The following is a 27,311-nucleotide window of genomic DNA, read 5'->3' on the forward strand; positions in this document are numbered from 1 at the left end:
CTTGAACTCACGAACCGTGACATCATGACCTGAGCCGAAGTTGGATGCTTTACTGACTGAGCCACCCAGGCACCCCTGTTTTTTTTTTGTTTTGTTTTTTTTTAAGATTTCACTTTTGGGGCATCTGAGTGGCTCAGTCGGTTAAGCATCCGACTTCGGCTCAGGTCACGATCTCACGGTTTGTGAGTTCGAGCCCCACGTGGGGCTTGCTGCTGTTAGCACGGAGCTGGCTTCGGATCCTCTGTTCCCCTCTCTCTTTGCCTTCCCCCGGCTTGCGCGCTCTCTCTCTGTCTCTCTCAAAAATAAATAAACACTTATTTATGTTTATGATTTATGTGCTAAAAGCACAGGGCCCAACACGGGGCTTGAACTCACGAACCGTGAGATCATGACCTGAACCGAAGTTTGCCGCTTAGCCAACTGAGCTACCAGATGCCCCAAATAAATAAAACTAAAAAATACATTTTATTTTTAAGTAATCTCTGCACCCGGTGTGTAACTCAAACTCATGACCCCACAGGAGTCCTGTGCTCCACGGACTGAGTCAGCCAGGTGCCCCTCCCCTATGTGATAGGTGAGGAAACAAGAGCCTCAGAGAGGGAAGGAGTTTGTCCGAGGTCATAGCCAGCACCAGAATGCTGGGAGTTAAGCTGAAGTCTGACCTCAAAGCCCATGTATTTCCTACTGCCTCCCTGTCCTTGGAGTGTCCTCCTCTGTTCTCACGGCTGGCCCTTCCTCATCTCAGCCCATATGTCACCCACCCCCCAGAGAGGCCTCCCCTACCGCCACCCGTACCCCTTACTCTGTCGCAGCCCCTTGCTCATTCCATCATGGCACACATCACCATTATATTATGGTCACCGTGATACATTGGTAGTTATGACATTAATTTGTGTTACATGTTGATCTCCCCCAACTCTCCGTAAGTTCCGTGGGGACGAGGATTAATTATGTCTGACGTGATTCCCTTGGGCTCCTCCACTCGTTCTTAGCACACAGTAGGTGCCCCACCATGTCTGTTGCATCAAAGCCCTCTTCTGTGGGCAGTGGGTGCCACGCTGCCCTCTGACTGGACAGCAAATGTCCGCACTGCCCTGGGTCTTTCCCCCGAACCTGTCTCCCACCCCCTCCCTGCCACCTGGGGTCTCAGATGCCACAGCCCTAATAAAAGATGGAGCCCCTTTGCTCAATGGCTTGGAAGAGAGCTGGTCCAAGCCTGGCAGGATGGAGATGGGGAGGGAGCAGGGCCTCTCTGAGCCTGCGGACAAAGGGCGTGTGTTCCCATCCAATGCACTTCCTGGGTTTCCGTTGCAGGAAGCTTGGCACCTGCCAAGGTGACACTGACACCATCCGGGCTGGTGTGGGTCAGCCTTAACCAGGACACTCCTCTCCACGCGGGAGCAGAGACGGAGGTGGCACGGGTGGCCGGGGGTGCTGGACAGCAGGTAGGTGGTGGCAGCTGGACCTCCACATGTCCCTTCGACCTTCCCCCTTCCCCAGCCAGTCTCCACCCAGAGCAGATGTGCAGAGGTCTGGGCCCCAGATGGAGTTGGTGTGACTTTGGACGAGGCCCCAGCTCAACCCTTCGGTGCCTCATTGTCCCGTGCAGGGGGCGCAGTGAGGTGGCTCAGGGGATATGAAAATGAGGGATGGCGGCCCCATTTTTATCTGTTTTAAATAAGCTTCTGGGTCACAAAACGCTGGAAGAGGGGGTTCTAGGGCCCAAACTATCTGCAAACCCCTGGATCACACCTTCCTCTGTAAGGTCCTTCCCATCTCTGGCAGTCAGCAGCCCCCTCCTTCCTCCTGGGGAAGACTGCTCCAAGAAGTGCTGCAGGGAGGGGGAGGGGGGGAATGAGCCCGACCCAGGCCCCAGGCAGCCTGGAGTCTAAGTCCCCTCCGCCCTCAAGCCTCCACTTCTGCATCTGTAAGGGCCGCAGGTGCACAGGGGCCACAGGACCAGCACAGCCGTGTGTGCATCCAGGGGCACTGGCTGGTTCGGATTTGAACCCAGCTCTGCCACTCGCCCCTCGTGTGGCCTCGCACCTCTCGGAGCCTCAGTTTCCTCAACTGTGAGGTGGAAAGAACCAGCCCTGCCACACGGGGCCGTCCTGGAGATTCAGTGGAAAGGTCTGTAGGTGGGGCGCCTGCAGATGTCTGCGTCAGTAGCTCCTGCGATGTTGTTATTGCAACGTGGCTGAGACGGTCCTTAAAAGAGGATGACAAAAGTGGGTGAGGGACTTAGAGAGGCTGGGAGGAGGAAGAGGAGGAGAGGTGAGGGATCCAAGTACCCCCCTCACGACCCCCTCTGCGCTTGAGCCCCTCCCTCGGGAGCAACACCAGAGCCATCCCGGCCAGCGCGACTGTAACTTGGGCCACAGGGGAAAGCCAGACGCTGCCTGGCCTCTTCCCCCAGATGCCGCTGGGTCCAGCGCTCCTCTGGCCTCAGCTGCTGTGGCTTTAATCAAAAGAACAATCTGCCTCTGAATCAGACCCAGATTCCTTTTCCCAGCAATGTTCCCCGAGGCCTCCAGGGACCCAGGCGGCCCATCCAGGCTCTATCTCCGGTCCCAGGGCCCAGGCTCTGTTTACTCCTCCCCTCTCCAAATTCTATCTACTTGGGCTTGGAGGAGGGGGTGGGGGGAGTGCAGGAGGTGGGAGAGAGTCAGAGACTGGAACCGGAGTGGCAAACCAGGTGACCTGATTGCTGGCTGGGCCCTGCCTAGCCGGCTTCCTGAAGGGGCCTCTGCCCCGGGAGGGGAGGGAGGGGGGGGGGGTACTGGGACCCAAGGGCTTACAGATCCCCACAAGCAGTGATGACAGCAAACTGAGATGACCTGTTCCCCTGGACATCTGAGACACCCACCCAGGGTCACCCCCTAAAAAAGCCCCAAGCCCAGTATATACTGACCACTGGCCACCCCGGTGCTTCTCACCGTCATTACCATCTTTTATCCTCAGGCTGACCCCAGGCAGCCATCACTCCCATTTTACAGACAAGAGACGGGAGGCTCCAGGAGGCGGAGTGACTGCCCAGGGTCACTCGGTTTGTGAATGGCCTTGGAACCCAGGTCCACCTGACTCTTAGGACCCTAGGAGATCTGAGGCCAAACTCCGACGTAAGTACCCCCCACCCCCCTTCCACCCGACCGGGCAGGTGGGGCCGCCAACCCAGGTGACCTAGGGAAGGGGGAGCGGGCAAGGACCCCGGAGGGCGCGCAAAGGCAGGGGAGTGGGCAGCGGGGGAGGCCTCCCACCCCGGGACTGGGCCCTGGAGCCAGGAGGAGGGGTCGAGGGAACAAAGGGCGGGCGGCGGGGGCGGCGCGGGGCGAGGCCGGGCAGGTGGGGGGGCAGGTAGGGGCCGCTTCCGCCGGCGGGAACCCCGGGCCCCCTCCCCCTGAGCTTCACCTTTTATGGTAAGGCGGCCGGGGCGGCGGGGCGGAGGGAGCCGAGGGGCGGGGAGGGCGGAGGGGGCGGGAGGCGCCGCGCCGCTCCCGGCTCTGCTCGCTCGGGCGTCGGACCGGAGCCGCTGGGGGCGCGGGCGACGCAGGTAAGCGGGGCGAGGGGGGATCCTGTCTTTCCGTCCCTGCCCCGGCCGCACACAGGTGACAGCGCGGGCCGCCTCTGGCCGGAGCCCTCCCCCCCCCCCACGTTCCCCTCCCCCCGGGGTCGGGACCCCAGCCCCGGCGCTCGGGGGCGGGCCGCGGGGGCCAAGGGGCCGCCTCCCGTCCCAGCCCCCGGCCTCTGTCCCCGGAGCCGGGGGAGGACCGGTGTCCCTGCCCGGGAGCAGGGGCGCCAGGGGAAGAGGTGGGCAGGGCGGAAGCTCCCGCACAAAGAGGACAGCGTCCCGCACATGGATCGAATTAAAGTCCCCGGCGGCGCCCCACCGTGACCCGGCCGGTCGCCCAGCTTGGCTGCCTGCGGGAGGGCGCCGGGTTTCCGGAGCTCGGGGGAGCTCCGGGCCCCTTTACCCAGCCCGGGCCAAGCGAGGGGAGAGGAGGGACCCCAGGGCCGCCCCTCTCTGGGCCTCAAATCCCTGGGGGGGGGGGGGGGGCTGGGAAGGGGTGTGCCGTGGAGGCGTCTTGGCGTGGATCCCCCTCCAGCCCATCCCCGAGGACCCCGGGAAGAGCCTGGCCAGCGCCCAGATTCCTGCTCTTAACGACGGAGGCCAAGTCGGGTCCTCCCAGGCCCCCCAAGCCAGCCCAGCGGCTGGGGGCTTCTCATCAGGAGCTTGGATAACCAGCCGGCTCTTGGCACCTACCTAGTACCGAGATCTCCTGCACCTTCTCTCCTTGTGCCCTGTCTGCCAGCCACCTTTCAGGACAGACCTTTTTTAATTCTCACTTGGTGAAAAAACTGAGGCCCAGAGAGGGTCAGTGACCTGCTCAGGGTCACCCAGCAGGAAAGAGGTGGAGACGGGTGTGAATCCAGCTCCGTGTGCTTCCTTGGCTTCCCTGAGGTAGGAGAGGGGGAAGGGGAGCCTCTACCCAAGGCCGCAGGGTCCTCAGCGGTGGGGGTGGGCACCCCGTCTCATTGCCACCACCCCCCACCTCCGCAAATCTAATTCTGAACCAAGCATAGATTGCTTGGTCAAAGTATTAAAGAACAAAGCTTACAGGTGGTTCCAGAGTTTTTTGGAGGGGGTTTGAAGGAGTAGGAAGGAAGGGAAGGAGGGGGGCACTACCGGGAGGCTCTCCAGCTCAGGCAGCCTGTCCCCTGCCCTGGGCTGCAGCGTAAAGCCGGGCTGGGTGGCTGGCTGGCTGGATCTCAGCCTCCTTCCTTCCTCTTGACAGGAAATGACTTTCTTTCCCTTTGTTCCCACTTTCTCCGCTTACCCAACTGGATCTCAGATTCGCCCTCTGCGGGAGGAAGGATGGGGGAGGAGGGTCCCCTGGGTGCGGCTGGCCAGTAGCCCCACAGGGAGCTTTCTCACACATACCCCCCCCCCCAGCTCTGGGGTGACCTGGGGGCAGTGGGACCAGAGGGAGGCCTAGGCTCCCTCTCCTAGCAGCCCTGGGCCTGACTGACAGGCTTTTGAAAATCCCAGCTCGACCCCTTCCCCCGGGGGCCCCAAAGAAGTCCCTGCCTGAACCGCAGGGAGGGGTGGGGGTGGGGGGGTAGAGCTGCCCAGCTGTGAACATCTGGCCTCACAACTAGGACGTTTGCCTTGGATGTTTTCCGAGAAACCCACAGATCTGACTTCCCAGAGGAGTGGGCTGGGGCGGAGTGGGGGTCAGAGCAGGGTGGGAGGGAGGCGGAGGGGGCATCCACAGCATTCTGTCTGGGGATGAGCCCAGAATGACTGACCACAGGATAATAGATCTGGACTGGGCCACTCTGGGGTGAGAACAGGCTGAGGATTTGGAGGCCCCCGTACCATCCAGGGAAGGAAAAGTGTGGCATCTCAGGTCCAAGGACACCCTGGGACTCAGGTCACATGGTGCTCATTTAGAATTCTGCATCTGCCGAGACGGCCTAGAAAAATCACTTAACCTCTCGGGGCCTCACATGGCACTACCTGTAAAGTGGGGGCGTAACGGGCTGTTTTGCGACTCAGGTGCGTTTTGAGACTCAGAAAGCTTGTACCGCGGTGCCTGGCACACAGCAAGTGCCATTGTTGTTGTTTCTTGGATGTAAATCTCTGAAAACCGCTTACAAAAATAGACTCTTAAACTCGTAACAAAGTGTAAAGCCGAAGGATAAAACCGTATGGTCGTATATCACTAGGACAGCTCACATTAAGTCTGTACACTTCCAGACATCACTTACAGAACAAGAAACAAAAGGACAGTACTTTTCTTTATTTGTTTTTTAAGTTTATTTATTTATTTTGAGAAAATGAGGGAGAGAGAGAATCCCAAGCAGGCTCCACACTGTCAGTGCAGAGCCTGACGTGGGGCTCAGACTCACGGGACCGTGAGATCATGACCCGAGCCGAAACCAAGAGTCATATGCTTAATCGACTGAGCCACCCAGGGGCCCCCAAAGGAAAGTACTTTTGAAGAACTTTTAAAGCTCTCTTCCTACGTTGGGTTCCTTATTCAGAACGGATATTTTTATTAATCAGACTGAGCTATATGTTTTAGCCAAACGTGTAAACCAATTTCAGAGGAACTGAGGGGCGTGTATTGTGTTTGCTGCTGTCATTTCTTCAGTCACCAAGAGAGACCCAGGTGGCCAGTGGCTTTGAGATACAGAGGGGGCCCTGTGAGTGGCCACTCGGGCTCCAAGTCTGTCATTAGGGTCCCTCGGGGCCCTCAGCCCCACTTCTTGAGATTCACTCTCTGGGTCCCTGCTAACTCTTCTCTCCATGTACCTGTGGGCTGGGCTTTGAGGCCATGTCAGAGTGGCTCAGCCACAGAGTGAGTTAGAAGGGGCGCTTTTCACCCCTGGGAGCCCAGTGAGGAGTCCTCCTGGCTGAATGTGGTCACTTGCCTTCCCCCCACCCGCATGGCCCCCCTCAGCCTTGGCCCTGGAGGTTACTGTTTGCAGGCACAACCTGGGAGATGGAAAACGGGGCCCTTGACATCAGGAATGCCGCTCTGCTCCCAGATTCACGCTCTGATGCCCACTCTGGACTTGGGTCACAAAGATTGCGGGCATAGCTGAAGTCACATGCAGTCACTTGGGGAGTAGGAGCAGACATGGTGACCGTGAGCCAGTATGTCCTGTGATGGGCTGTCATCACCCTGCAGAAGCAGACAGCTGCCCCAGGGAGAGGGTCAGGAATCAGGGGAGGTTTCGTGGAGAGGTGATGTCTGAGCTGAAAAAACTGACATTCACCCTGGGGTAGGGGCAGGGGAGGAAAACCAGGGGGTGGAAACACGCCAAGGCAGGTAAGAGAGAAAGTTGAGAAAAGGTGAATGGTCCAGGGTGGTCAAAAAAGAAGTTGAAGCCAGAGGAATTTGCTAGTAGGAGCCATGGAAGGCTTTTGAGTAACAGGGAGACAGATTTATGCTCTAGGAAGATCAGGGCAGGAGGCGGGAATGGAGACCACTGGGGCTCCCACCCCTGCCTGAACCAGGGCCTAGTTTTGGAGATGGGACAGAGTGAGAGAGTCTGACGATAGAATCAAGACTTGATTGGATACAGAGGTTGACACAGAGAGAAGGATGCGGGCTTGTGGGCTGGGCTGGGCTGGGCGAGGGTGGCAAGGCCGAGTAGCTAAGAGCCTGGGCCCTGCGTCCAAATCCCAGCTCCGCTGCTGTGTGACCCCGAACAAGTGACTTTACCTCTCTGAACCTTTGTTTCCTCATCTGTCAGGATAGTCATAGTGCCTCTCCCCCAACAGCTGGGAGGATTTAGAAGTGAGGGGGCAGAAAGTGCTTAGGACAGGGCGGGCAGGGTAGGTCTTGATTGATCAACAGCAGCTCTAATTGTTTTCCTGTCCCCTTCTGCCTCCTGGAACCCGCCCCTGTGCTCTGACAGTTGACGCTGTCTCCCTCCCCCAGCAGAGCTGGCCTGGACCCCCGGAACTTCCTCCCTCCCAGGAGAATTGGATCCCCGGGGAGGGAGGTAACTGGGGTGTGGCCCAGTGGCAGGCCGGGCCCTGGGCTGGGACCGGCACCGGGGGTGGGGAGCCAGAGGGCCGGCAGGAGCCTCGCACTTGAGGAAAATTAATCATTTGTGAGGTGAGCAGGGCAGGGCTGCCCTTTGCTCCCCCAGGTGTGTAGGTTGGCGGGGGAGGGGCGGTCAGGACCGTTGGGTCCCATCCCTGCGGCCAAGTCACCTGGTGGACGCCCACCCTCCCCCAAAGGACGTCCCCAGGCCCTTTGTCTCCGGTGGGGCCGGCCCGGGCCGCTGGCACAGTAGAGCGGCTGCTCCTGTCTTGTCAGGAGAAGGGAGGCTCGATGCCCTGGGGATGTCTGTCTGTCTAGGTGGAGCACATCCCTGTGCCCTAAGCCCTGCCCAAGCCTGTGCCCTGCTCTGTCCCCAGCACCACCAGGAGCGGAGACGATGGCCTCGAAGCCTGAGAAGAGGGTCGCCTCGTCTGTCTTCATCACGCTGGCACCCCCGCGTCGGGATGAGGCTGTGGCCGAGGAGGTGAGGCGGGCAGCTTGCGAGGCCCGGCCTGGCCGCTCCCGGGAGCCCCCTGCTCCCACCAAGGCACCCGGGGCTGGCTCGGCAGGGAGGCCCAGCCTTTGGACTCCACCTGCCAAGGCCGCAGCCCCAGGGCCAGCTGTTCCATCTCAGCTCTCCAATGGAGGTAAGAGGGTGAGGGGGCTGGGCAGAAGGTTGGCTCAGAGGCAGCACTGAGGTGGGGAGGAAGGGGCCGACTCTGGCGTTCTTCATTCATTCATTCATCCATTCATTCATCAAGCACCTACTATGTGCCAGGCAGACGCAAACCCACCTGCCTGGGTTTGAATCCTGGCTCTTCTCTGTTCCTCAGTTTCCTAATCTGTAAAGTGGGCGTAATGATAGTACCTTCCTCGGAGGGTTGTTGTGAGGAATGGAGGAAGTGAAACAGACGTTGAGGCCAGCGCCTGCCACGGAGAAAGTGTTAAATGTGTTACCTGCTGTGACTTTTCTGGGCCAGGCACTGGGGACAAGTGAAAGAAGACAGGGCTTTCAGCCTACATGAAACTTAAATCTTAGCGGGGGAAACAGATGACAAAATTATATGGTGTTGGGGAGACACAAGCGCTGTACAGAAATAAAACATGGTGAAGAGGTGCGGAGTACGACTATTTACGGGGTGGTCAGGATGGCTTCTCCAAGGAGGTGACATTTCGGCTCTGATAAGACCTGAATGGCAGGATAGAGCTGGCCCGCGGGAACAGCCAGTGCAAAGGCCCTGAGGCAGGAATGCGTCGGGCGCGTCGGAGGACCTCAGAGGGGGTTTTATTCTCTCGCGGGCTCTGCCACTCACGTGCTGTGTGGTCTTACGCAAGCTGTTTCTTCGCTTGGTTCCCTGCTCTGGAAAGTGGAAATTTGGTCGTGTATATGACACACCCATCACAGAACGGATCTGTGTCATAAATGGCTTTTCTCTACCTTGTACCTGGCTCTGCTGCCGTGGTGACAGAGAGCCTTCCGGTCCTCTCTCCCTGCCACTCCATGGAGTCTCGGCTGTTGGTTGGGTAGAAACAAGGAAGAAGGACAATCCCGGGGCCTGGGGCAGGGGGATGTCTTGACTAATGGGACACCAGGTGGAATCGGGAGGCAAAGAGACATCAAGGACAACCCTCCGGAGGCCCCCCTGGGACCTGCTGTCCCCGAGCAAGGCTAGGGCAGCCCTGTGCGTCCATCACCACACAAACCACCTAAAGACCAGTAGGACTGCCAACTCCAGGTGGCCAGAAAGGGGCAGGAGAAAGGGCCATGCGTATACACGTGTGGGAATGCACGGACGTTCGTGCAACATGCCTCTTCATATGACCCAACCTTGTGAACCGATCTTTCCTTCCTAACCACACATCACAAGAACTCAGCCTCTTCCAGGTGCTTCCATGTAGAACCAGGACCACGATGACCGGAATTCACACATCAGGGCAGGTGATCCAGTTGAAGAAACTTACGTCCCTTCTGCATAGGAGAGGGAGTCCAGGAAACATAGTTTAGATGCCCAGACGCCAACGTTTCCGGGACATTTTCATGGGTCATCGGATCCTGGGATGGGTGGATTTTGTGGCAACAAAACCAGAGCCTGGGAGGGGTGCCTAGCAGTGGCCGGCCCGCCGTTTTGCTTGCCAAACTGGCAAACGGGCAGAGCGCGGGGAATCTTGGGGCTCGGCCTCACTTGAGTGAGACAGGTTCTAGGCGAGCAGCTTGGTCATGAGTCTGGTCTGAGCACAGAACACAAAGCGGGAGCCATCTCTGCTGCAGGCTGTCCCCTGACGCCCCATCCAGTACTTGTCCCCTGGGCAATCCACGCACGTCTCTTTGGCCCTTTCATCCTGGCAGCGGTCCCCACTCCCCTCTAGATGTTCGCGTGCACTTAACACGGATGCACCAGCTCACAGTCAGAAGTCAGTTTTTCTCGGGGCGCCTGGGTGGCGCAGTCGGTTAAGCGTCCGACTTCAGCCAGGTCACGATCTCGCGGTCCGTGAGTTCGAGCCCCGCGTCAGGCTCTGGGCTGATGGCTCGGAGCCTGGAGCCTGTTTCCGATTCTGTGTCTCCCTCTCTCTCTGCCCCTCCCCCGTTCATGCTCTGTCTCTCTCTGTCCCAAAAATAAATAAAAAACGTTGAAAAAAAAAAAAAAAAAAAAAAAAAAAAAAAAAAAAAGAAGTCAGTTTTTCTCGGCTTCTCTTTAAAAAGCTGCTTCTCCTCTTCCTGCTCGTGGCCACTCGAACAGAATCGCCCGGGGTCCTCTGCACACCCGCCTGGTGGCCTCAAGCCCCTCTCTGTCTTGAATTCCTATCCTGGCTGGGGACAGAAGGCAGGTCCCGGGAGAGGCCTGAGCGTGCCTCTGCCTCTCCGTGATCTGGTTCCTGACTCACTTGAGCTCATCGGGAGCAAGGCTCTCACACTGGAGCAGCCTCGGCTCCGTGAGGGGCTTGTTCAAACAGAGCCGGCTGGGCCCCACCCCGGGTGTTTCTGATTCAGCAGGTCTGCGGTGGGGCCAGAGAATTTGCATTTCTTACACATATCCAGGTAATGCTGATGCTTCCGTGGGGGGACCACACTTGAGAACTGTTGTTTTAGCCCAAAGGCAGTAAGCAGGAGAAGCTTGGGGAGTAGAAGACTGGTTTGCTTGCTTGCTTGCTTGCTTGCTTGCTTTCTTTTGAGAGACAGAGAGAGAGAGAGACAGAGAGAGAGAGAGACAGAGAGAGAGAGAGGGAGAGAGGGAGAGCTAGGGAGGAACAGAGAGAGAGAGAATCCCAAGCAGACTCTGCACTGTAAGCACAGAGCCAGATGAGGGGCTCGAACTCACGAACCATGAGACCATGACCTGAGCCGAAATCAAGAGTCAGACACTTAACCGACTGAGCCACCCAGGTGCCTTTGAAAGACTAGTTTTCAAAGTGTGGCCTTTGTGGGGCGCCTGGGAGGCACCGTCAGTTAAACATCTGACTCTTGGTTTCGGCTCAGGTCAGGATCCCACGGTTTGTGGGTTCGAACCCCGTGTCTGGCTCTGTGCTGAGAGCACGGAGCCTGCTTGGAGTTCTGTCTCTTTCTCCCTCTGTCTCTACCCCTCTGCCACTTGTGCTGTCTCTGTTTCTCTCAAAATAAATAAACTTAGACAAAAAATGAAGTGTGGCCTTTGAACCAGCAGCTTCACCTGGGAACTTTTCAAAAATGTAAATTATCAGGCACTTCCCCCCAAGCCTGCTGAGTCAGAAGCTCTGGGGGTGGGGCTCACCATCTGCCTTTGAGCAAGCCCCCAGATGATTCTGTGGCTTACTCACAGGTCTAGAATAATCTTCCCATCTGTACAGTCCCTCAGTCCTTGGGAGAAAGCAGAAGGGGCTCATTATCTTTCTCGAATGGACAAGAAACCTGAAGCCCAGAGAGGTGCCCGGGTGAATCAGCAGGGAATGGGACAGAGCCCAGGTCTTTAGGGGGCAGGGCCTCAGGCACTTTCCATCTGCTTTCCATGGGTGTGAAGGGAGTCTGACCTTGTGAGGCCTGGCCTGCCTTGTGCCCCAGACATAAGAGGGGGACGGAGGGCAGACGCGGACCAGACTCTGTGCCCTCTCTCCCTAGGGCACTAAGAATAGTGCTCTCCCTGCACATGGCAGCCAACAGAGGATTTTCAGGGCCTGACCCCCAGTCGCCTCCTCCAGGGAAGCTGGGCAGTGCCTCGACAGGACAGCATGGAGGGGTGGAGGTCACCCCCACAGTATAGTGAGCATTCCTGGACAGAGCAGAGCCTGGGGCTGAGGCAGGAACTGGGTGAGACCCAGCCCTCCTCCTCCTCCCTGTGCAAAGCCCTGGGATCCAGGCCCCCCCCCATGTCCCCCACCGCGTGGGCCTCAGCCTTCCCTGCAGGAGTTAAGCTGTGCTAACCTTGAACATGACTTCATGCCGGGGTGCTTTTCTTGGGTATGTACTAGCGTTTGCTATTGGGTTCTTTTTTTTTTTTAATGAAATTTTCGAACATACACAGAATAGAGCAGCTAGAGGAATCCTGCTTATCCTGGATCCACTACCAACAGTTGATAAGACTTTGCCACATTTGTATCCTCTATTCCATTTCTGTGTTCTTTTTTACTTTTCTTTTGTGATTTATTTTTTTATTATTTTTCTAAATGTTATTTCAATCCAAGTTAGTTAACATACAGCGTAGCAATGGTTTCAGGAGTAGAATTTAGTGATTCGTCACTTACAACACCCAGTGCTCATCCCAGTAAGTCCCCCCCTTTAATGCCCATCCCCCATTTAGCCCATTCCCCCCACCACCCACCTCCCCTCCGGCAACCCTCAGTTTGTTCTCTGTATTTGTCTCCCGTGGTTTGGAGCACCTGGGTGGCTCAGTCGGTTGAGCATCTGACTTAAGCTCAGGTCGCGATCTTGTAGTTTGTGAGTTCAAACCCCACATCGGCCTCGCTGATGTCAGCACAGAGCTCGCTTCGGATCCTCTGTCCCCCTCTCTCTCTGCACCTCCCCCACTTGTGCTCTCTCTCAAAAGTAAATACACATTAAAAAATTTTAGGAAAAAGGAAGGGTCTCTTATGATTTGCCTCCCTCTATGTTTTTATCTTATTTTTCCTTCCCTTCCCCTACGTTCATCTATTGTGTTTCTTAAATGCCGCATGAGTGAAATCATGTGGTATTTGTCTTTCTCTGACTCACTTTTATCGTTTAGCATGACATATTCTAGTTCCATCCACGTTGTTGCAAATGGCAAGATTTCATTCTTTTTCATCCCCAAGTAATATTCCGTTGTGTGCGTGCGTGCGTGTGTGTGTGTGTGTGTGTGTACATACCACATCTTCTTTCTCCGTTCATCCATCGATGGATATTTGGACTCCTTCCATAATTTGGCTAGTGTTGATAACTTTTGTGAAGTAATTTAAAGGAAACCCCAGGAACTGGGTCATTTCAGCACTGCATTCTTCAGGGTGCATGTCCAAAGATGGCCATCATCTAATACTCTCTCCATTCTTAATTTTCCCTGACATGCCATAAAAATACCTTTCAAGTGTTGGACTATAGCAGAATGAAAGGTTTGCTATCTTTTCTTGTATACCGTATACTGTGTATTTGTGTTATATCTTGCGTATATTTCTTGTATATTCAGTAGAATAGTTCACTCTTCCTTATCTACAAAATGAGAATTCATGAGATGATTTATCTTTTGAATCAAGATCCAAAAAAGGTCTGTGTCAGCACTGGCCAATGAAAATATAAAGCAGGTCACCAATGCAGGCCTCATATTTTGAAATGTTCTACGGGGCACCTGGGTGGCTCAGTCGGTTGAGCATCTGACTTAGGCTCAGATCGTGATCTCGTGGCTCGTGAGTTCGAGCCTCGCGTCGCGCTCTGTGCTGACAGCTCGGAGCCTGGAGCCTGCTTCGGATTCTGTGTCTCCCTCTCTGTCTCTGACCCTCCCCTTCTTGCACTCTCTCTCTTTCTCTCTCTAAAAATAAGTAGACATTAAAAATATTAAAAAATAAATTAAAATAATGTTCTAGTATCCACATGGAAAAAAAGTAAAAAGGAATAAGGGATGCTAATTTTTTATACATTTTTAAAATGTTTTTATTTACTTTTGAGAGAGAGAGAGCGAGTGGGAAAGGGGCAGAGAGAGAGGGAGACACAGAATCCAAAGCAGGCTCCAGGCTCCGAGCTGTCAACACAAAGCCCGACGTGGGGACTGAACCCACGGACTGTGAGATCACGAGCTGAGCTGAAGTCGGACGCTTAACCGACGGAGCCACCCCGGCACCCCTGTTCTGGAGGGTTCTGACAGGTGCTGTTTTTGGAGGCTGCGCCATTTTACCTGCCCCCCTCACTTAACCCTCACAACAGCCCGCAAAGATTGATAGCCATTTTTCAACTAAGCAAACAGATCCAGAGAGATTGAGTCTCTTGCCTAAGGACCCATGGCAGAGCCAGAGGCAGAACCCAGGTCTCGGTGACCCTGGACCTGAGCTCTTAGCCCCCCACGCTGCATGGCCTTCTGGGAAAGTGGACACCTCTCCTGTCCACCTGCAGAGAGAGACTCCCTCCAAGCCTCTCTCCCCTTTTGGTTGCAGGGTGTTCTCCCCCTCCTCCTACCCTGGATGGCGAGGACGCACTCCCGGACCTGGACCTCCTCCCACCTCCGCCGCCGTCCCCTGATGAGGAGCCCCCTGCCCCGACGGGGGCCTCCCTCATTTCGGACTTAGAGCAGCTGCACCTGCCCCCACCCCCGCCCCCACCACAGGTACTGCCGACCCCCCAGACAGAGCCCCAGGGGCCGAGGGAGGGCGAGGGCTGGTCTGCGCCTTTCAGGGACTTAAGCCTGGAGGTTGCTCCTGCTTGAGGGCCGTCCCTCTTCGAAGCTTTCAAGCTGCTAAAAATTGGTCATGTTTTTCAAGGTCCCTGGAGAAGGGGCTCCCCACCCTCTTTCCCCTCAAGTACCCCTTTCAGCTCTGAGAAGATATTTTTAATCCTCTGTCCTTCACAGAGGCCGTTGTAGAAATGGGAGGGATTCCAGGCCAAGGAAAAAAGATTCCAGGCGATTCCTCAGAAGGAAGTAGTTTTGGGCCCCGGTAGTACCTTCCTACTGAGTGATGTTAGATCGCTTGCTTCTCTGCGCCTTGGTTCCCTCCTCTGAGCAGTGGGGCTAATTGTGCCCAGTGCCACCAGAGGAGGAGCAGAGCTGAGAGGCCCGTGTGCAGTCCCCACTGGATGTCACCTCTCCTGCCCTCCCTTCCATGTCCCCACAGTCCCTGGAAGAGAGGCCTCCACTCCAGCCTCGGCCCAGTCCCCCCAGGCCCTCGGAAGAGCTGCCGCCTCCCCCAGAAGAGCCTGTTGGCTTCCACGAGAGAGAGGCATCCACAGGTACAGGCTCAGGCGTGGAAGGCTTCTGGGTGGTCCCCGGGGGCCCTCACTGCGCAAGCATGAGCTTCCAGGTGGGAAAGTGGGAGAGCAGCGGCCACAGCATCTGTCTCCACTCACGGACGGTTCAGTGATGGGCCTTAGAACTGTACATCGATTTTATTTTTACTGCCTTAACCTTTTTCCTTTATAACTGAAATCCATTTAAATATTGATCAGCAAGGGGCACCTGAGTGGTTCAGTCGGTGAAGCGTCTGACTCTTGGTTTTGGCTCAGGTCACGATCTCACGGTTCCTGAGTTCAAGGCCTGCCGTCGGGCTCCGTGCTGACAGTGCGGAGCCTGCTTGGGATTCTCTCTCCCTCTCTCTCTGCTGCTCCTCTGCTCACTCACTCTTCCTCTCTCTCTCTCTCTCTCTCTCAAAATAAAAAAATAAACTTTAAAATAAATAAATAGGGGCAGCTGGGTGGTGCAGTCGATTGAGTGTCTGAGTTCGGCTCAGGTCATGATCTCACGGTTTGTGGGTTTGAGCCCCGGGTCGGGCTCTCTGCTGGCCGTGTGGAGCCTGCTTCAGATCCTCTGTCCCCTTGTCTCTCTGCCCCTCCCCCGCACATGCTCGCTCTCTCTCTCAAAAATAAACATTTAAAAATAAATAAGCAAATAAATAAATATTGCGCTGCAAAATGTGCTGTGATAGCAGAATGGCTTGAATTGAATTTTTTCACCGTTTAGTTTTTTGAACACACGATGTTCTCATGTAGGCAAAACAAGAAGCGTGAAAAGCCTCCCCTTTGCCCCCATCCCTGTATCACCCAGTTTCCTGCTGGATCGACAGCCTCTGTTGTTAATGTGTCGCATATCCTCCCTGAGATAGGTTATGCATATGCAAGCAAATACAAGTACGTGTCCCCCGCCTCCAACCCTGCCTGTTTTTCCACAAATAGCAGCAAACTCTGGGCTGCTCTGCTCTTGGCTTTCTTTCCTTCCAGCATCTTAGAGCTCGTTCCACATCAGAACAGAAAGTGGGTCCTTTTTCACAGGTGCATAGTATTCTTCCCCAGGGCCCTGCCGTATGCATTCGACCAGTCGCCTGCGGATGGGCACTTAGGTGGTTTCTTGCTGTGACAAATAAGGCTGAGACGAATTGCCCTGCACGTAGGTCATTTTGCCTGTGTGTAGGGTTGTGAGAGAATTTCTGGGAGAGGAGATACTGTGGGGAAAGGGTAGGTGCATTTGTAACTTTGCTCTTTTTGCTAAATTGTCCTTCGCGGTCCTCCCCATCTGCTACCCAGTGAGGGTGTGACTGCCCGCAGCCTCCTTGGCCCCGTGTGTTACCCATTTAATTAGCAGCTATTAAGTGCTTACCATGCACCAAAAGCCTTCTCTACCCCGAGGTTATGAAATAATTCTCTGGTTTCTTCTAGTCCTGTGGTTTCATTTTTCACACTTAGATCTCTGATACGTTTGGAATTGTCTGGGTATAAATGTGTCACGGTGGACCCTCCTTTAAATTTTTGCAGATGGCAACCCGTTTGTCCTGACAGTGTTCTTCTTTTTTTAATGTTTATTTATTTTTAGAGAGAGAGAGAGGAGGAGGATGGGCAGGGAGAGAGAGGGAGAGAATCCCAAGCAGGCTCCGTGCTGTCAGTGCAGAGCCTTTTGCAGGGCTCGAACTCACAAACCGCGAGATCATGACCTGAGTGGAAATCAAGAGCCAGACACGTAACTGACTGAGCCACCCATGCGCCCCTTGATGCTGTGTTCTTTGATTTAGGCTTTCTTTCTTTCTTTCCTTTTTTTTTTTTTTTTTTTGATGTTTATTTATTTTTGAGAGAGAGACAGAGCGCAAGCAGGGGAGGGGCAGTGCGAGAGGGAGACCCAGAATCCGAAGCAGGCTCCAGGCTCTGAGCTGTCAGCACAGAGTCTGATGCGGGGCTCAAACTCATGAACCCTGAGATCACGACCTGAGCCGAAGTCAGACGCTTCACCGACTGAGCCACCCAGGTGCCCCTTTAAGATTTTATTTTTAAGTAATCTCTACACCCAGTGTGGGGCTCAGACCCACGACCCCAAGATCAAGAGTCGCGCGCTCCACCGATGGAGCCAGCCAGGCGGCCCTGATTTAGGCGTTCAGAGGCTGGTCACATTCCTTCTTACTGCTCCTCCTGAAATGAGGCCACACTCACGACCCCCAGGGCCTTGTTCCGGGGGGCGCCTGGGTGCAGTACTCCGGGACCGGGGGGCTTACAACCTGTGTCTCTACCCCAGACGTCTGTGCCTTCTGCCACAAGACCGTGTCCCCCCGAGAGCTGGCCGTGGAAGCCATGAAGAGGCAATATCACGCCCGGTGCTTTACGTGCCGCACCTGTCGCCGCCAGTTGGCCGGGCAGAGCTTCTACCAGAAGGACGGGCGGCCCCTCTGTGAATCCTGCTACCAGGTAACCACCCCCTGCGGCTAGGCCTCCAGGTACCAGGCGCTGTGCTGGGCACTTGGAAGGCGTCCCATTATTTCATTCCCCACAATCATCCTGGGAGGCAGGCACCACTGACCCACTTCACAGATGAGGAAGCTGAGGCTCAGAGAGAGGAAGGAGCTCAGCCAAGGTGTATTAGTTTCCTGTGGCCGCTCTAACAAATTACGGCAACCGTTGTTTGATGGCTTCAAACGACACTCATTTGTTCTCTTACGGTTCTGGAGGTCGGAAGGCCAAAGGCACGTCCGCACTCCCTCCAGAGGCTCTAGGGGAGAATCTGTTTCCTTACCTCTTCCCGCTTCTTCAGCTGCATCCCTTGCAGACTCTGATTTCTTTGCCCACCTTCAGAGCCAGCAGGGTGGCATCTTGCTTCAGAGTCCTGGTTCCTTCTTCTGCATCACATCTCCCTCTGCGTCCCCCTTACAGGGACCCTTGGGATGGCATTTAGGGCCCACCCAGGGTAATCCCCCCATGTCAGGACCATGAACTCAATCACATCTGCCATCTCCTTTGCCCCTGAAAGTAGTCACAGGTTCCAGGGATTAGGACCTGTATGTCTTGGGGACATTGACCCAGCCTGCCACACAAGGTCGCCGGGATTCTCCGGGATTCTCCCCCAGACCCATCTGGTTCTGGAGCCTGTCCGTGGTCTTCTATCTCACCTGAAGCCACAGGCTCCAGTGCACAGCCTGATGGGAATCTGTGTCACTTCTGGGTACCAAATGCGGTCTGGGAGAGCCGGTTTGGATGCCACGAAGTTAGAGTTGCTAACTCGCTGGTGTGTGGCATAAAGACCACTCACAGACACGTCACCTGGGTGTGTGCGGGCCTCACCTTGTTCTTGCGGGTGGGTAGCACCTGGCGATCTGCACTTTTAACAATCTCCCTGGTGATTCTGGTACACGTCACAGTTTGAAAACTACTGGTTCAAGGAGGTAGACTATTTGGAGCTGGAATAATCTAGAAAAACCCGAATGATCTGATGATAGTCTCAGCCAGTCTCCGTCTTACCACAGCCAGCAAGGCACACGGTGGGAGCAGCAAGGAGTCAGGCCATCCCCACCCCTTCCCTCTGACCCCCATCACCGTGACAGTGGAGGACAGTCTTGTCCTCTTCTCTCACCTTGCAGCCAGGCAGAGGTGAGTCACTGAGGGGAAGCTGGGGCCAGGGTGGGCTGACAGCTGGAAGCGGCAGGAGGAAGACTCGGGCAGTGTTCTAGGGAGGGGAGGGAGGCCCCCAGGACACGGAGAGGGGACAATGCTGTCCCCACCAAATATGAGCAGATTATAGGCAGCTTAGGCAAACATACCTATCTGTCCAGATGAGCTCAAGTTAAATAAACACAGGAGCACAGCCAGGAACAGAAGAGACCTGCCTAGAAGAGGAAGGTGGACAGGCTGGAGGATATTTGCTCAGTAACCCCTCTCTCTCTCTCTCTCTCTCTCTCTCTCTCTCTCTCTCCCCTCCCCCTCCCTTCCCCACCCCCCTTAATCCTCATTCCAGAAGGGATTTGAGGCAGCTTGTAAGAATGCACAAATACCCATCCCTATAGTAATGTTGTACACGTAAACATTTGTTAAGAGAGTAGACCTCACATTAAGTGTTCTTACCACAATAAAACATAAAAGATAAATAAAGAAATCAGAGGGGCACCTGGGTGGCTCAGTCCTTTAAGCATCTGACTCTTGATTTAGGCTCAAGTCATGATCTCACCGTTCGTGGGATTCAGCCCAGGGCCAGGCTCCGCAGCCTACTTGGGATTCTCTCTCTCCCTTTCTCTCTCTGCCCTCCCCTACTCATGCTCTCTCTCTCTCTTTCTCTCAAAATAAATAAGTAAACTTTAAAAATAAATCGTGGGCACCTGGGTGGCTCAGTCGGTTAAGTGTCCGACTTCAGCTCTCAGGTCACGATCTCACAGTTCATGAGTTCAAGCCCGAGCCCTCTTTGATCCTCTGTCTCCCTCTCTCTGCCCCTCCCCACTCACACTCATGAGCTGTCTCTATCTCTCAAAAATAAACATTAAATCAAAATGTATGTATATATTATACATTTTATATATTATATTATTTATATATGTATATGTTATATGTTTATATATTAGAAATATAAATATATTTATATTTTAATTTATATTAATATTTAATTTAATATATATTATAAATATAAATATGTTATATTTATATATTATATATTTATATGTTTATATATTTATATATTTATTTATATTAGATTTATTTAAATTGATTTATTTAAATTTACTTATTTAAATTTATTTAATTTAAAATTTAAATTATAGTTAATTTAATAAATATATATTATAAATATAAATATATTCTATATAAAATATATAATATAGATATAATATATAAATATATAATATATAAATATATATTATATTGCATATAATATATATTATACATACATATATAAATATATTATATTACATATAATATATATATTATATATATTATACATATTATACATACATATATATATATATATCGAAGAGAGGAAAATCAAAGTAGAGAGTGAGATGAGACCAGAGGGAAAGTTAGTACCCCAAATATATGAATAAAAGACCCCTATAGTCATTCCTAAAGGTGGAGCATGGAATCTGACTCTGAGCTTTCAAGTGGCCTGATGGAGAAGGTTAAGAGTTTCAAGGTTTATTGTCTACAAGGTCAAAAGCATATCAGCTCTTCCAGGAGTTCCTCTTCCTGACTCTGAGGTTTAAGAGAGATTTCTCCCATGGGCCCTAGTGGACACGGGCCCTAAGCATGTCTTAGTAACAAAAAATGCGGTAATAGCTTCTTGGCAGGATTCCTCACTGTGGGCCAAGGATACCTTGCCGAGCTCGACTCCTTTTAAGCAGCGGTAGAGGTTTGGGGGTGATAGTTTCAGGCTGAGCCCGTCTCCTGTACCCCTGCCCTTCTGGGCCCCTGTGGGTAGCCAGCCGGAAACCCCTTCTGGCTCAGAGTGGGCACACCCACGGGATGGCTCTGAGGCAGTGTCCCTCTGTCCCAGGACACTCTGGAGAAGTGTGGCAAGTGTGGCGAGGTGGTCCGGGAACACATCATCAGGGCCCTGGGCCAGGCCTTCCACCCCACCTGCTTCACCTGTGTAACCTGTGCCCGGTGCATCGGCGACGAGAGCTTTGCCCTGGACAACCAGAATGAAGTGTACTGCCTGGACGACTTCTATAGGTACGGGAGGGGACTCCGCGCACCGGGTGGGGCCCCGCCAGAGCAGAGCCGCCGAGCCTGAGCTCTCGGGGCCGGAGCAGAGCTTTCCCGCGGTCTCTGGGCTCCCAGAAACCAGTTGGCCTGTCCCACACACCCGCTTGCAGCTGATGCTCTGGGTACCTGCGCCGGGCCAGCCGCTCAGCGTGGATTAGGCCCTTTTATCCCCAAGCCTGGGGATTAATAGGCAGGCAGGTACTCTGAAGCGTTCTGTTTTTTACAATGTGGAAACTGAGGCAGGCAGCCGACAATTCTCCCAGCTGATAAGTGTGAAGCTACGATTCAAACCCCCAGACCCCAGTAGCTCGCCTTAGAACACGCTCTGCCTGAGGCTCAGCCCCTGTCCTGGAGTTGCTCACTGCACAAGGGCAGCTGTGCCTGTTAAAAAGAAAGGGAAGAGGAAGGGGGAACAAAAACAGTGACCCACAATACAAGATAAATGAAACGGGGTTAAGCCCCAGTGAACACACAGCAGATTTCTCTGCTTTCTCAAATTCAAACATTCCCCCAGTCACTTCCTTGGCTCGAGCTGATTATATACCCTGGGAAGCCGGGTCTAATTACACAGGACTCTCCATCCGCTCCTGCCAGGAAGAAAGAGGCGTTTGTGGTTGTGGCTCCAGGTGCAGTCACATGGCAACACGTCTGAAATAGCTCCGGAGGGCAACTAGAGCCGCCCCGGCTCCCACAGCTAATTTCTGCGGTCCTGGGCTGAGCGCCTCGAGCGTGGGTTCCCTTCCCTCTAGGAAATTCGCCCCTGTGTGCAGCATCTGTGAGAACCCCATCATCCCTCGAGACGGGAAGGATGCCTTCAAAATCGAGTGCATGGGGAGGAACTTCCATGAAAATTGCTACAGGTGCGAGGTGAGTAGGGCAATGAGGAGTCCGGGACGCGCTGTCCGCCCGGCCCCGGAGCCCTGCCGAGAGCCCGCGGGGTGCCGGGCCTGCGCTGGGCACTGGGACACGGTGACCAGTCAGGGTGGGGGCTCTGCTCTCAAATGCTCACAGCTCAGTAGCGAAGGCAAATGAGAATGGAGATCATTGCAAATAGTGTCTAATAATGAAAGCTCCGGGAGACGATAAAAACCAAGGTCATCCTGCTTTTCCTCAAGGAGAATCTCATGGGAAGGCTGATGGTGGGGTTATCAAGGCTCACTCTCCATCTCGGTCCTGCCTATTTTGTGTGTTTGCTTTGTTTCCTCTTCCTGTGGGCTAACATCCTCTGTGAGGAGGCGGATACATGCCTGGCCACCGATGATCCAGCTTTAACATCTTCCAGCTTAGAAACCTCATCAAGGGAACCGGTGTAGTCCCTAGAAGGGCTCTGATTGGCCCAGCCTGGGTCACATGTCCATTCTGGACCAATCACTGGCCGGGGCTACGATTGCCTACCCCTGGGGCCAGCAAAGCAGAACCATAGGAGACGGGAGTTGCTACAACCCTAGGAAGGGAGGGATGCTGGGCAGACGCACGGCACAGACATCGTCTCCAGGCGAAAGAGCATGTACAAATCAGCTTTGGGACAAAGAAGGCGGTGGCCAAGTCCAACCAGGGTGGTGGAATCAAAGGCGATCTTGTGGAGGAGGCGATGCTTCACCAGAGTCCTGCAGGATGAGCAGGAGTTCGCCAGGCATTCAGAGAGGGGAGGAGAAAGTCCAGAAAAGAGGCGCAGGCCTGTAAAACCCCACGGTGGCACAAGCAAGCCTGAAGAATCCGAGCAGGGGAAGTTTTTAGGTTTGTCTGTAGTGGAATGTGCCAAAGGGTGTGGTAGCAATGAGGCCAGAGGAAAGAAAAGGGCCTCCTGTGCCAAAGCTAAGGAGTCTGGACCTCAGGCTACAGGGTGGAGTGAGGCTGAGAGGGGGAGGCTGCTTCAAGGCGGTGCTGTAGCCCCAGCAAGAAATGCCCCCCCACCCCGAGTTGCACAGGGTCTCCCACTCGGTGGGGTCCCCTGCTTGCTTCCGAGCTCGGCTGTCACCGACTTAAAGTGCTTCCTCTTTGAACAAGGATCTCTGCTTTGCACTTTGCCCCTGGACTCTGCAGTTACGGAGTCAGTCCTGCTGGGGAGGCCCTCAGAGGCCTCCTCTGGCTCTTCCTCTGTCACCCCCATGTTGCTGATGGATCTGGCGTCTCTGGGGATGGGGACAAAGGTAGCTACTTTTATGGGTGCCGTCCGTGGGGTGTCCCAGAGGAAATCTCTGAGTGTCTCAGAGGAGATCTCTTAATCAGCCCGTGAGCAATTCCAAACGTTTATTTTATTTTGCACTGATTTATACACATGCATGGAGCCAAGAGGCTGTTTGCACTGCTGGTGACAAGGGGGCTTGGAGAGAAGTTGACATATTGCCCATGTTATGTTGCACGTTGGTTATGGCTCAAGGTCCAGCTGATAACACATCTTGAAAGAACAATGATGTCATTCAAGAGCTGTTATCACCACCCTAGCCCTCATTAAGGCCCAGTGGTGATTCACTTTTCCCTGAGCCTGGCTGGTGAGCAAACAGGCCCTCCCTGCGTGCCCTTGGTCAGCTTGGCGAAGGTGGCCATGAGCGTCATCCCCCTGCTGCTAGCAGTCAGCTCAGACTCTGGCAGTTACCTTTCAGGGGAAGGGGAGGGAAATGGGCTTCAAGGTGCCATCTCAGGTGAGGGATGATAAACTGAGGCAGAGAAAAGTGGTTCCAACCCTTGTCCGTCTGACTCGGGCCTAGCCAGCTCTCCACCACCCCTCAGCTCCCTCGCAGACTGTGACTCAGTCATAGTAGGGGTGTTTCCTCACTTGATTCTAAATTAGGAGAGGTCAGGGGCACCTGGCTGGCTCAGTCAGGGGAGTATGTGACTATTGATCTTGGGGTCTTGAGTTCGAGCCCCACGGTGGGTATAGAGATTACATACATACATACATGAGAGGTCACATGTGGCCCTTGGGGACCTTAGGTTGGACACTTGGTACTCTCGGAATACCAAACAAGTGGCCATTAGAAATAGCACAGATCCTTGGCATTAAATTGCCTGCAGTCCCCTGTGGGACTTGAGGTGCAGTTTCAGGGAAGAGACACATGAGGGCGCCCTTCTCCCTTGGCTGTGCTGGGCCCAGATGGCAACCGGGACCCAACAGGACCCAAGCTGTCTCTCTGGGGACCAGCCCCTCTGGTCTGATCCATGCGGATTCCAGAGGATGCCAGCCGTGCCCTGAGCCAGGCCCCTGGACATCAACTGTTCCCATTGTCCCTCTCCAGTGTGTGTACAGGTGAGGCCCCGATGAGGTATGGGCTGTGGCAGAATGGTAAGGTGGGCAAAGTTTGGGCCTCGAATCCCCATCCTCCTTGATCCAAAATCCTTTGGTGATTTGAAAAATAAGAAATAGTAAAGTTTGTACCAGTGTTGAAGCCGTACAGACAGGGGAGCAAAAAGAGACCACTGAACTCAGCCTGGAAACCTGTCCTGTCCCAGCTCTGGAACCAGCTCTCTGGTCTGGGGCAAGCCCGTCCTTCCCCAGACCCTCAGTTTCCCCATCTGTAAAATGAAGCGACTGGACTAGATTCAGTTACTGCTTCAGCAGATGTTTATTGTATGCGTGTGGTATACTAGTCTCTGGACTAGGTGGGACCTAGCGGTAAACGGGGTTACGGCCTCACAGAGCTTATGTTCTCAAAGGGCTGCTGGGCGCTCATTAAGGCCCTTCTAGATCTTTCCATGATCCCTCAGTGTCCGTGATTCTCCGAGTGTCCTCAGGTCTCCCCTCAGCTGACTCTGCCCTCATCACTCACACCTCTGTGTGGCTGAAAGCCCGCATCGAATGTGCCCCTAGGCTTCCCTCACCCTTAGGGAGTACATTCGTTCAGTGAAATTCATCCACAGATGCTGGGGGAGTCCCCGCCCCGTGCGGGCTCCGGGCTGCAGGGCTCAGGCTGGGGTCCATCCACTTGTGCCTCGTCTCCCGCAGGACTGCAGGACCCTCCTGTCTGTGGAGCCCACAGACCAAGGCTGCTACCCGCTGAACAACCGTCTCTTCTGCAAGCCATGCCACGTGGAGCGGAGTGCTGCAGGGTGCTGCTGAGGGCCCCCACTGGGCCCTGGGGCCGTGAGCTGCCCACTAGCCCTGGACTGGGGGCGGGGGGGTGGGGAGGACCTTTCCCGACTCGGTTTGCCTTTCTGACCCACTTTTGCACACTCTCCTTCTGAGCCATGACAGGGGCCAGCCTGCAGCTCTGCCCACCATGTCCGGGACGTGAGGGGCTGAGCCACCCCAGCCCCACTCCCCTCCCAGCTCAAAGGCTGGTGGCCAGTGCCCCTCAGACTTCCCACTCCTCCTTCTGCCCTCTGGGCTCCGGAAGGCTTCCATACCTTGAACATCATGTCCAGGTTTCCCATCTCCTAGGGTCGTGCCCCTCTCGAGCACTGGCCTTGACCCCCATTTCCATGGGTGAGTTGGGGTGAGTCTTTAGATGACATCCTGTAGCTGTCCAGTAGGGGGCGTAAGACCAGCTCTGGCTTGCAGGACTGAGCTGTTTGAGTAGAACTCCAGGGTCCTCCTTTAACAGCCCTTTTTTTTAAATTTTGAGATTTATATGATGAGAAACATTCTTTGGATTTGGAGCGAGGTGGGGATCTTAATAGGAAATGTTTCATAAATGTACAAGAATGTGACCTAGTGGTGGCCACCGTGGACTTCTCACCGGGGGGACATGTCACGCTGACGTGGGCAGCAGACTCAGGCATGAACCTGAACAGCAGGGGCAGGAGGAGAGGGTGCTGTATGCTGACATCCAAGGACGTCAGCAACCCCTCTGCCCTGCCTTCTGGCGCTCCTGCCATGTGTGACAGTGATTCAACAGATATTAAGTGCCAATAGTTTGCTGGGGAACAGGGTACCAGGAACTCTGAGTTTTCCTCCTACAGCCTTGACGGGGGCCGTGCGCACAAACCCCGCCCCCCACATGCACACACTCCTCCAAGGACAGTGCCAGGGTTGTCTGTTCAGCCCCCCTGTTTATGCCCCGCCCCCAAGTCCCACTTGGACCCTCCAACACAGGCTGCCTTATGACCACTGCTTCCTCAAGGCTGTACCTAGAAGATTCTTCTTCCCTTTTAAGGAAAATCACTTTGTTGCTTTGTAACTTTTTTTTTTTTTTTTTTTTTTAGTGTTTTCATTTTATTTTTGAGAGAGAGAGAGAGAGAGTGCTAGTGGGGGGAGGGGCAGAGAGAGAAGGAGACACAGAATCCGAAGCAGGCTCCAGGCTCTGAGCTGTCAGCAGAGAGCCCGATGCGGGGCTTGAACTCACGGACGGTGAGATCATGACCTGGGCCGAAGTCGGACACCCAACTGACCGAGACACCCAGGCACTCCTGTTGCTTTGTAACTTCTAAGCTGTTCTGTAGGGCGTGAACAAATGAAACAAAGTACTTGCCTCCCTGGGTCGTCTGGATGCAGCACACGCTCCTCTGTGGATGCCCTGGGCTCCAAGTACGAGGGCGGGGAGCAGGGTTTCTCTGTAGAGCCCTTTAGGGGCCTCAGAGCAGAGCCCAGCTTCTTAGTCAAAGCTTGGGGAGTGAGCCCCACACCCGGGGCCCTCCCATACCACCTCCACAATTTTTGTCCTAACCGAGGCTCTCCTCTTCTCTTTTCCTTAAGATTTCCTTTGACTCACACCTACTTTTTAATTTTACTTATTTCAAACTTTAGTCCTGTGCTATGCAATATATCCCGCAGTCACATGGTGATGTGCTAGTTATGTTTTTTCCTGTTACACGTGAAAATAAACGCATACCTAGTAGAAGTCTGTCTGTGTTCCTACCAAGATCTCACCCAGGTAAACGCTGGCCTTTGGTCATACCTGGAAAAATGTCTGTTGGGCATCTGCTCACTGGGGCATGATCGTTCAGGTGCCCCCAAACTGGGGCTCAGCTCAGCAGATGGAGAAAATCCTGCCCCTCCTCGCGCCCAGCAAGGCTGGCCGCAGGGTGCCCAGAGCGGAGCCTCTGCTGCGGGAGGTCCTCCAGAGCCACCAGATCGTTCCGCAGAGTCAGCGCTCACCCCGGGGATGTGCTGTCTCCACGAGAGCAGGACCGCCGTCCCTGTGAGCTGGCTGATCCTCTGTCCTCACGCTAACAACCGGGCTTGTGTCGGGAGCACAGCTCCAGAGAGAAGGGTGCGTGGTGGGAAGGAGCTCTGGCCTTGGGAGGTGCTCAGACCTGGCCTCTGCTACTGAGGGGTGTGGGCAAGCCAGCCACCCCGCGCCTTGATTTCCCCATTTGTAAAATGAGAACAATGCTGACCTCTATCACAGAGGATCGCTGTGCCAGAAAGAGAGAAATGTTGGGCTGGTGAGGGTTCTCCCCCGGGGCTGGCCAGCAGCGCTTAGCGTTCCTCGAGGGTCCTGTGGATGCCTGTCAATCAGAGGCCTGGGGGGGGTGGGGGTGGTTGGAGACAGGAGACAGGCCTGCAGTCCACAAAGCCGGGTTTCTCATCCTTGCTGCAGCCCTGGAGGCCACACGGCGTGGGGGAACTGGAGGGCGTCTCAGTTCGCAGGTGTTGGGTGGGGGGGACTCCAGGACGCGGGCTGGCAATGAGGGATTTGGGGGAGGATTCGGAGCACTGAGAGTTTGCCCCCACGTGTGCCGTCAGGAAGCAGGGGTGACCGACTGAGAGGCTTGATTCATTTACATCCAGG

The 27,311-nt window shown here is 54.5% G+C and overlaps 1 protein-coding gene across 4 annotated transcripts; it reads left to right on the forward strand.

The window, feature by feature from the left end:
- Nucleotides 1-1,395: 1,395 nt before the first annotated feature.
- FBLIM1 (filamin binding LIM protein 1) lies at nucleotides 1,396-25,774 on the forward strand. 4 transcript variants are annotated; one of them, XM_042953105.1, is made up of 8 exons: nucleotides 3,483-3,550; nucleotides 7,937-8,206; nucleotides 14,145-14,314; nucleotides 14,820-14,934; nucleotides 17,198-17,367; nucleotides 20,429-20,607; nucleotides 21,390-21,507; nucleotides 24,584-25,774. In XM_042953105.1, the coding sequence occupies exons 2-8, from the start codon at nucleotides 7,957-7,959 to the stop codon at nucleotides 24,695-24,697; spliced, it is 1,116 nt and encodes a 371-aa protein (XP_042809039.1). In that variant the 5' UTR covers nucleotides 3,483-3,550; nucleotides 7,937-7,956; the 3' UTR covers nucleotides 24,698-25,774. The 4 variants fall into 4 exon arrangements, with proteins under 4 accessions (XP_042809038.1, XP_042809037.1, XP_042809039.1 ...); XM_042953104.1 differs by lacking the exons at nucleotides 3,483-3,550; nucleotides 14,145-14,314; nucleotides 14,820-14,934 and adding exons at nucleotides 1,396-1,445; nucleotides 2,962-3,119; XM_042953103.1 differs by lacking the exons at nucleotides 3,483-3,550; nucleotides 14,145-14,314; nucleotides 14,820-14,934 and adding exons at nucleotides 2,641-2,695; nucleotides 2,962-3,119.
- The last annotated feature ends 1,537 nt before the right edge of the window (nucleotides 25,775-27,311 follow it).

This window comes from Panthera leo, chromosome C1 (genome assembly GCF_018350215.1).
Source record: "Panthera leo isolate Ple1 chromosome C1, P.leo_Ple1_pat1.1, whole genome shotgun sequence".
NCBI lineage: Eukaryota > Metazoa > Chordata > Mammalia > Carnivora > Felidae > Panthera > Panthera leo.